Source organism: Gavia stellata, unplaced genomic scaffold, assembly GCF_030936135.1.
Source record: "Gavia stellata isolate bGavSte3 unplaced genomic scaffold, bGavSte3.hap2 HAP2_SCAFFOLD_44, whole genome shotgun sequence".
NCBI lineage: Eukaryota > Metazoa > Chordata > Aves > Gaviiformes > Gaviidae > Gavia > Gavia stellata.
The window spans coordinates 122,851-132,080 of NW_026777121.1; the positions used below are offsets into that span (position 1 = coordinate 122,851).

At 47.8% G+C, this 9,230-nt stretch overlaps 1 protein-coding gene across 1 annotated transcript in view; it reads right to left on the bottom strand.

The window, feature by feature from the left end:
* Positions 1 to 8,275, bottom strand: part of LOC132321749 (acrosin-like) — a 30,718-nt gene extending 22,443 nt beyond the window's left edge. The window contains 3 exon segments of the mRNA XM_059835188.1: positions 7,698 to 7,805; positions 7,807 to 7,897; positions 8,214 to 8,275. Coding sequence (XP_059691171.1) covers positions 7,698 to 7,805; positions 7,807 to 7,897; positions 8,214 to 8,275 — 261 coding nt within the window.
* Positions 8,276 to 9,230: the final 955 nt, after the last annotated feature.

Genomic DNA, 9,230 nt, shown 5'->3' on the forward strand with positions numbered 1-9,230 from the left:
ATGGTTGAAATTTGGATTACGTAAGCAATACCTACTGAGTAACTACTTCACTGTATAGTACAAAAAAGATTAAATCCCTTCTTGACATTCTAGCTGAACTTCCCAGATGACTCACTGTAAAAAAAATAACATGCTTCCTTAAAAAGGGACTGATGAGAGATACTCGAGAAATGTTGGAAAACTTTCTATATTGGCATTTCCTCTATCAAAGGCTGGACAGCATGAGCAATAAGTTACGCACTGGATGCTAAAAATCTTAACTGCCACTTTGTCAAGGGCAAGACTCTGCTGTCCTTTGTTTCACTGCACACCTTTGACAAGTGATTGACTCCATTTTCTCTGTACCTTCCTACTGGCTATTCCTATCTGCAACTAGGATCTTCCATGAGCTCTCTCTTCTTAAGGCTGAAGAAACCCGGTCTCTCCTCATACATCGTGTGCTCCCAAACCATCTTGGTGGCCCTCCGTCGGACTCGCTCCACTACATCAACCTCTCTCGTTTTGGGGAGCCCAAAACTGGGCGCAAGCTGGCTCACTGGACACAGCACTCCAAACGCTGTCTCACAAGTACCACTAGAGCTGAAGGATCACTTTCCCAGACCTGCTGGCTACACTCTTGCTAGCACAGCCCAGGATGCAGTTTGCCTTTTTTTGCCTCAAGAATACATTGCTGACTCATGTTCAATTCTTGGCTACCTGAATCCCAAAATCTTTTTCTGTAAGTTACACAAAAGCATTCAGACAATAATTCTCCACTGAAACACAACATCAATCTGTGTTTTCAGCTTTCGGCAAGCTTTTCTTTCAACACATTTTTCATTAAGGAGATGAAACGTGGCCAGCACAACCACAAGTTTGGGGGGTTTTTTTAGGGTTGGGGAGGTGGAACAAGACGACAGGGAGTGTTTTAAAGTATTTGGAAGGAAAGGAAAAATAGCATCTTCAGCCCTTTCAAATGTACAAGATACAATCCTAGATCATCCCACCTCCATCATACTGATCATCCCTCCCAAAACAAAGGATCGTTCACATGGAGTAGTTCACCTCTGCTCCAGCAGCAAACACACTCATCACTAAGTGACAACACTTCTCCTTCCTCTCTCTCTCTCTCTCTCGCACTTGGGTTCCACCAGTTACAATCAGACAACCAGCTAGATTCTGCCCAAGAATTAAGATCTTTCCCTTCCACTCCTACGGAAACTTTTCAATTCAGTTTAGCAAGCAAAATGCCCACAAAAGGCACTGCATGACATCTATCAGATGGCTGCCCTGTCAGGAAAACCTAACCATTCTGAAAGCCCTCATCTTGTAATCATTCTCCTTAATGCCAGGAAAACACTTTACCTCCTCACCTTCAAATCAGAAAGGGATCAAAGGGGCATTTTAAAAAAGTGTAATTAAGACTAAAAACATTCAACAACAGCTTGACAGCTCTGAACATTCACCCCAAAAAACTGAATTATGCGACTTGTCCCATATTGTTACCTGTAATTTCGTATCCATATGCAGCCAGCTGTCCAGCCATATATGCACCATCTGAATTATTGTGAGAACATCCCCATGTACGAATCCACATTTTCTGAGCACCAGGAATAACGCTGTTAAGGAAAAATTAACGAAGAAGTTAAAAGATGAACAAGCTTCCCCATCAGGCCCACTGAACAGACTCAATTAATTGTAGTTCTTCAACTATAAAATAAGCAACACAAACAGTAACAACTCCAAAACAGGCAGGGAAAAACATTATAATTATGCGAGTTTAGTGGAGCGGGTAATAGATCTGGCTGGGATAGAGTTAACTTTCTCCACAGCAACCCGTATGATGCTGTGTTGTGTATTTATGACTCAAACAGTGGTGATAACACACCTGTGGTTTAGCTATTGTGGAACAGTGCTTGCACAGCATCAAAACCTCCTGTTGCCCACCGTGCTCCACCCCGCCACAAGCAGGCTGGAGATGGACAAGAGGCTGGGAGGGAACATGGACAGAATAGCTGACCCAAACTGACCAAAAGGATAATCCACACCAGATGACATCATGCTCAGCAATAAAAACTGGTAGTTTGGTCTTCCCAAACTAACCATTGTTCTGAGACTGATTGGGCATCAGTCTGCTTGTGGGAGGTGGTGAGCAATTGCTTTTGCATCCCTTGAAGTTTATCCTTACTCTTGCCTTCACTTAAACTGCCTTTACCTCAACCCACAAGTTTTCTCGCTTTTGCTCTTCCAGTTAGCTCCCTCAGCCTACTGAGAGGAGGGCTGAGCAAGTGGCTGGGTGGCTGCTCAGTTGTTGGCCAGGGTCAAGCCACCACAAGTGGCAAGAAAAGAGTTTTAGAACGGAGAATGTACAAGAGCTGTAGGATAAGAAGAGATTCAGTACGCTGCAGTTGTATTTTAAAAAAACAAACCAAACAACTCACTTTCTGAAAATTATCATTTAACAAGGGACCTTCAAGTGACTGCACTGAAATGAGGCCACCAGCAAACAAACTGTTAGAGCTAAACTGCGGCCTTTTGATATTACGGCACCCATTGACTGTAGTTCCCTCCATACAAGGCATCTTTATAAATTCTTAACTTAAGCCTGCCACCAGCCACACTAACGTCTGAAAGCTCATATCCCAACCTTTCTGGGCTACAGAAGCAGCATGGCAGATGTGCACCATGGAGCTGGCACACACAATGGTTTAAGAACCAACAAAAAATTCTGCAAGAAGCTCTCACTGAAACTCCTGGGATAAATGTGCCAATGAGCTAAAGATGCCAGTACAAGAACAACAGACATCCTGCAACACCATCCTTTGCCCTGCCCACATTTTTTTTTTTCCTCCCCCACGCTTCTTTTTTTAAAGCTACTTCCCCTAGCTAGAAACCACAAATTGTTGATGGCACATTAATGATCATTAGACGTGTGCAACACGTGTTGCACATATACAATGTATTTAGCATTCCTACTGTCTAAACAACGTACATTCAATGTGCATTCTTGGGTCAAAAACACTAAAATACAGCCTGTTAAATAACATACAGTATTCTCCTGAATACTTCGGAGAATGGAGTGCTAGCGTCAAGTACGTATAGGCCACCGGTTCAGCTGTACACACACTCCTGGCAGAATGGGCCTTCACATAAAGGTGGACTGTTATGCTTATAAAAATCTCTTTTGAACACTAATGAGAAACCAAAATCGAATTTCCTGCACATTCTAGACATACTTTATTTCCATCTTTATAATGCAGGGAAATTTCATCCACCAGCTCGAAATTAAGGGGGGGCAGGGGGAGGAGGAGCAGGGGGTGGCACCAACCAAAATCCAGATCTCTGAAATGCAGTAGAAACTAGAATCGATAACTGAGTTCATTTATACTTTGATCAATTCCACTGCAGCAGAAAGTTGATTCGGCTCCCAGGGGAATCACAAGAAGGAAAAACACAAAAGATACGTTCCATAGTTATTGCATACGATTTCCACTGAAATAAAACAGTAAGTTCAAAAGAAGTCTCACTGTATCACTTGCAGGAGGATGTACAAACAACAAGTACAGCCTTTGGAAATCCCAGGTTCCAGAAACCAGCTGGAAAGACTGAAGCAAGGAAGATGTACCCTTGGTGGAAGAGGGGCAGGTCAGGGAATACTTCAGCAAACTGGACATACCTAAGTCCCTGGGCCCTGATGGGATGCACCCACAAGAGAGAGATGGACATACTGGAGACAGTCCAACAAAGGGCCATGAAGATGGTTAAGGGACTGGAGCATCTCTCCTAAGAGGAGAGGCTGAGAGAGCTGGCACTGTTCAGCCTGCAAGAGAAAGGCTCGGGGGAAGCTCATCAATGGATATTAAATACCTGAAGGGAGGGTCCAAAGAGGACAGACACAGGCTCTTTTCAGCGGTGCCCAGTGACAGGCCAGGAGGCAACGGGCACAAACTGAAACACAGGGTCCCTCTGAACATCACGAAACACTTTTTGACTGTGAGGCTGACTGAGCGCTGGCACAGGTTGCCCAAGGAGGTGGTGGAATCTCCCTCTTTAGAGCTATTCAAAAACTAGCTAGGCACGGTCCTGGCCACCTGGCTGTAGGTGGCCCTGCTGAAGCAGGGGGTTTGGAGAAGATGACCTCCAGAGGTCCCCTCCAGCCTCAATCCTTTCGTGATTCTCAGAATTTTATTCTTATTTCTCATTCCAGATGGCACAAGGCTACTCCAGGACTGCATTTTGAAGAGCTCAGCTTCTATTTAGGTAATTAAGGCGAAGCAGACAATTTTTCAGAAATGTTTTACACATACAAGCTGAAGTAACAGGAACCATTTTTCCAGTCTGATTACTCCATTAATCAATATCTCAGTCATAACTGATTTCTAGAGAAAGTTTGTCTAGGGCAAGAAATCTGCCCAGGATTTATTGTTCATTATCACTACATTTTATCAACACTATTTTACTCATTTTTATCTTGTATTCAAATTTTACACTATGAGACAATGAGAACTTCCACCTTATTTTTAGAAGCTGACAGTGCACACAAGATACGAGCAAAGCAACAAGATAGGGTTGATGGAAGAATTTACCTGTCACTTGGGGGATCATCGTCTGCCTGAGTATTTTTTTGTGAATTGCGTTTTCGCACTTTTGGAAAAACATTCTTTCTTACAAACTGCCGATCACGTGGCTTCAAGTCTTCTGCTGACACAGTGTCTTCAATAGCTTCAAGCACTGGTTCACAGGCAGCAGGCATCTTCAAGAAGCATTAGAGAAGACTGGTATTAGCAAGCATTTGAATACAAAGCCAAGGCCTAGTATCTACTGCATATGTTCTCATAAAGAAAAGTCAGATGTATTTCTACATATACCTGCGACAGATCATATAGATGAGGGAAGGTGAGCACATAAAAACAATCAACTACCCAGAGATATTTCCTGAGGCCCTCTTCCCCCGAGATCTCAAACACAGCCAGGGAGAAAGCCACAAACCAGAGAGAGTTTTTTAATTTTTTTTTTAATAATCTGTACCTTGCCATCTTCTAACTCAAAAACCCTGCAGCTCCTCTGACGTGACATATCCAAGATACAAGTATTCTTAACCATGTCAGGCAGCACAGTGGAATACTGAGTTCATGTTATGCGATAGATATGCTTCCACTCACATCACAGAAGAATGAAAGACACAGCATTCAAGCGCCTCCTTCAGAGGTTGTTCTGGCTCTTTTATTTGTGTGCTGAAAACAGGTGCACAGTATTTCAATGTCTTCATAGTCCTTTTGAAAAGAAACCAAACTATTCCTAGAATTCCCGATCCCACAGGACTTTCATCTGAATTACTTCATCCATTAGGACAGCAAAAGAAAAATTCCTGTCCTCAGGTACAAGGTGTTAAACAACTACACCTAGCTAACATCAAATAGCCAATTACCATCTGGCTCATATAATACACGAGAAAATCATTACAATCTATTTATATTTTCCACAAGAAAGTAAATATACACGCATCTATAGCTCCCAGCAGATCTCAAGATCCAGATCGGTTTTCAGGAAAGGAAAAAAAAGTTATTTACTAAAGGAGCCTGTGAAAAACAAAACAAAGCTATGCATTAATTACACGCCTCACACTGTGCTGTGTGTAATTCTTCATCAGAATAATGTCTGATTTAGCATTGGAAACTTGGTTTTGTACATGTCTCAACAGTTTACTAAGGAAATCACACAGGGGCATTTCACACAGTTTACAGGGAAAACACAACACTTTCCTAACTGGCAGTGAAGAACAAAAGAAACAAGGCTTTCATTTCTTTAAAACCAGATTTCAGGAACAGAAATCTCAGGCTACTGGCAACACCTCAAAGTATTTTGTACACAACTGAATTACTCAAGGACATAAGAAGTTAAACACCTGTGCATTTTCCCCCGGTGTGAGTCCTTCAGTCCATCTTGCAAAGTACACTTCAAAATCAAACTTCATATAACTTTTATAACATTTAACTTAAAAAGGAATATGATGATGTCACAAAGAGGATGCATCTGACAAAGACATAGAAGCGTTTAGCATTCTTCTAGATCAAAAATCCCAGGATCGCTAAAAATGCCACAAAGGATGAACAAAAATAAAAAGCTGTGGAAAGTCTAGCAATAAAGAATACTGGGGGGGGGGGGGGTGTGTGTGTGAGGCGACATCTCTTACACCACTTTATACTGTTGTAAATATTCTGATTTTTTACATCAAAATATGATTATATACTTTATACCACTAACAGTATGTACAAATAGGTAAAGTTATCTACTCAATACAGGGAAGGAAAAAAGGTTTTGATTTGTTGTTTTTTCTCTCTTCCAGAAAAATACCTGCTATAATGGAGCAGCTGCAAAACAAAGCAGCTTAGTTTATTTCCGTGGCCCCCAAAAGAACGAATACAGCCAAAAGAAAAGTCATACCTTCTGAAGCAAGGTCTAAATCCTCTTGGAGAATAATCCTGGGGAAAAAAAAGAACACAAAGCCATGGCAGGAACGAGCAGAACTAGCGGACAGAGAACCATGAGTTCGTGTTCTTGTCCAACAAGCATTCATGCCCCCTTTGCAGAAACGCGTTTCTTGCTCACTCTGACCTCCTTCAGACCGGGTACACACGCTGACTCGCTGACGGCACCCGACCCCCGGGCAGCAACCCGGCCGCCAGAACCTCTGGAGGCTCCCGCCAAAGGGGCCACCCCCCCCCGGCTTTAACGCGCAGCCCAGAGGAGGCCCCGCAGAGGACGGGAGCATCGCGCGGGGGGGGGTGGGGAGAAGGAGCGGGGGAGGGAGTGGGGGAGGGAGAGGGGGGAGAGAGTGGGGGGAGAGAGAGGGGGGAGAGAGTGGGGGGAGGGAGTGGGGGGAGGGAGTGGGGGGAGAGAGTGGGGGGAGGGAGTGGGGGGAGGGAGAGGGGGGAGGGAGAGGGGGGAGGGAGAGGGGAGGGAGAGGGGGGAGAGAGTGGGGGGAGAGAGTGGGGGGAGAGAGAGGGGGGAGAGAGTGGGGGGAGGGAGAGGGGGGAGGGAGAGGGGAGAGGGAGAGGGGAGAGAGTGGGGGGAGGGAGAGGGGAGAGAGTGGGGGGAGGGAGTGGGGGGAGAGAGTGGGGGGAGGGAAAGGGGAGAGAGTAGGGGGAGGGAGAGGGGGGAGGGGAGAGAGTGGGGAAGGGGAAGGGGCCTCCACGGCGAGCCCCGGCTCTCACCCCGCCGGGCCCCGCACGCCCTCAGCAGGGCTCCGCCATCGCGGCCGCCGCGCCCCGCCTCAAGCCCCCGCGCGCGCGCAGCAGCGCCGCGACGGCGGTCGGCAGCGGCCAAACCGGTGCACGCGCTCTGGGACGCAGCCTCGCGAGAGAGAGCGCGGCTGCGCCGCCCGGCGGGGTGGGCAGCGGCAGCGGCGCGGCAGCGCGGGCCTGCCCGTCCCGCTGCGCGACCGCCGAGGGGTTTGTCCGCATGGTTAGCTGTGAAAATTGGCCATTTTATTGGAAGAACTGTCAGTTTTAGCACTTGCGTGCACTCGGAGGCTGCTAGGAAGCAGTGGCACAAGCCCAGCCTTCTCCTGAGCAGTCTGTCAGCTGGGCCCTGGAGTGCCCAGGCACGGGGCGTGCTGCAAGGGAACGGGACGGGACGGGAGTAGCACATGGTGCCGTGCACAGGGCACCTGCTAGTGCTGTGGGGATACCCCCATTCCCTGCTCCTCCTTATCTGGCCTCAGTGAAGAGGTGGGCTGCCGCGAGGACCCACTGTGGGCTGATGAGGGACCCTCCGCACAGATGCCCTGTGCCCGTTTTCCAGGGATGCTGGATGCCGATGATCCAGGAGGGGCCAGGTCGCTGGCTGGGCATCTGTGCCACCCACGACGCGTGACATGCCGTAGTGAGAAGCCATGGGCCGGAGCGCACAGGTCCCTCTGGAAACAGAAACTCCTTACTGTCCTGCTCGAGGGCTTGCTGCTCTTCAGGCTACGAGTCAGCCGTCTTCCCGCTCCACATGCCGTTGCGTGGACAGCAAGGCCAGGGAACCCCGTGGGGCGTGCGTGCATCCACCCCTGTTTCTGCTTTGTCCCCGCAGGCCAGTTGTGCCAGCAGCATGGGTGCTGGCAAGGAACTGAGGTTCCCAGGTGGGGTTCAGGAAGCTGTGGCGAGGCTCAAGGGAACGAGCAGGCACCCTCCAGTGACCCCCATAAGGGTTGCCCAAGTTCCCAGTCAGAGCCTCGGGCCACTTACCCACATGTGCTGTGTGCAGGCCAGCACAGGGCCAGCAGGACGAGGAGGGGGAGCAAATTCATCGCTGCCAGCAACACGTGGCAGCTGCAAGAACGGAGAGCTCGTCGCCACCAGTGCGGCAACCTTGGTTCCGGGGCTGATGTCACAGAGTCGCTGGTTCCGGGTGCTGGGCGTGGTGGCCTCCAAGCATGAGGGGAGGCAGAAGCTGGCATCGGACACCCCCGACAGACCCTCCCCCTGCCAAATGCTGTGCTTGTGGGATGAGGGCGTGCAGGCCCCGTGGCAGGCAGCAGCGCCTGGGTCCAAGCACTGCCTGCTAGTAGCTGGCAGGAAATAAGTGGGGCATCATAGCCTCTTTGGGAAGTTCACTGCCACCCTGCTCCCTGCAGCCGTTTGCCACCAGCTCCTTCCCAAAAAGCATACGCCAGAGAACAGAACTCCTCCAGGCAGTAGGCACATGTCTGGACATTGAAGAGCCGGTCTGGTTACAGCCCCGGCACGCAAGCAGAGATGTGCAAGCCAACTAAGGCAGGCGTACCCAAGCAGTGTCAGCCTTCCGGCACAAAGCCCAGTGAAACGCAGACGCAGCACAGGCCACCCTGAAGATTTCTTCAGTGCTGTACCTTCAATATAAATTTAATTTCTAAGTTACCTCCAGCAATTATTCCACAAGTGGTAGTGATGTTTTACAGGAATAATATATGGAAGTGGTAAGAAAATCTAACTACTTCAAAAGAGGGGATTGATACCAAAGATTTAAACAATTTAGCTGTAAGACAAACCCTTTTGGATAAACCTTATCAGAGAGGGAAGTTACCAAACCTTAAACGGTGATCATCTATGCCCTAACTACATTGCTGAATTGTTATAATGAACACAGACTGAACTCATGTCTCAACTACTGGAAAGGTCCTGGATCTACTATGCATGAGTTAACCAACTCCTCCGTCAGAGTTTGACAACAACAAGAAGAGAACCATTTCAACAGGACTCTTAAAGGCTGTATTATTGCATAAT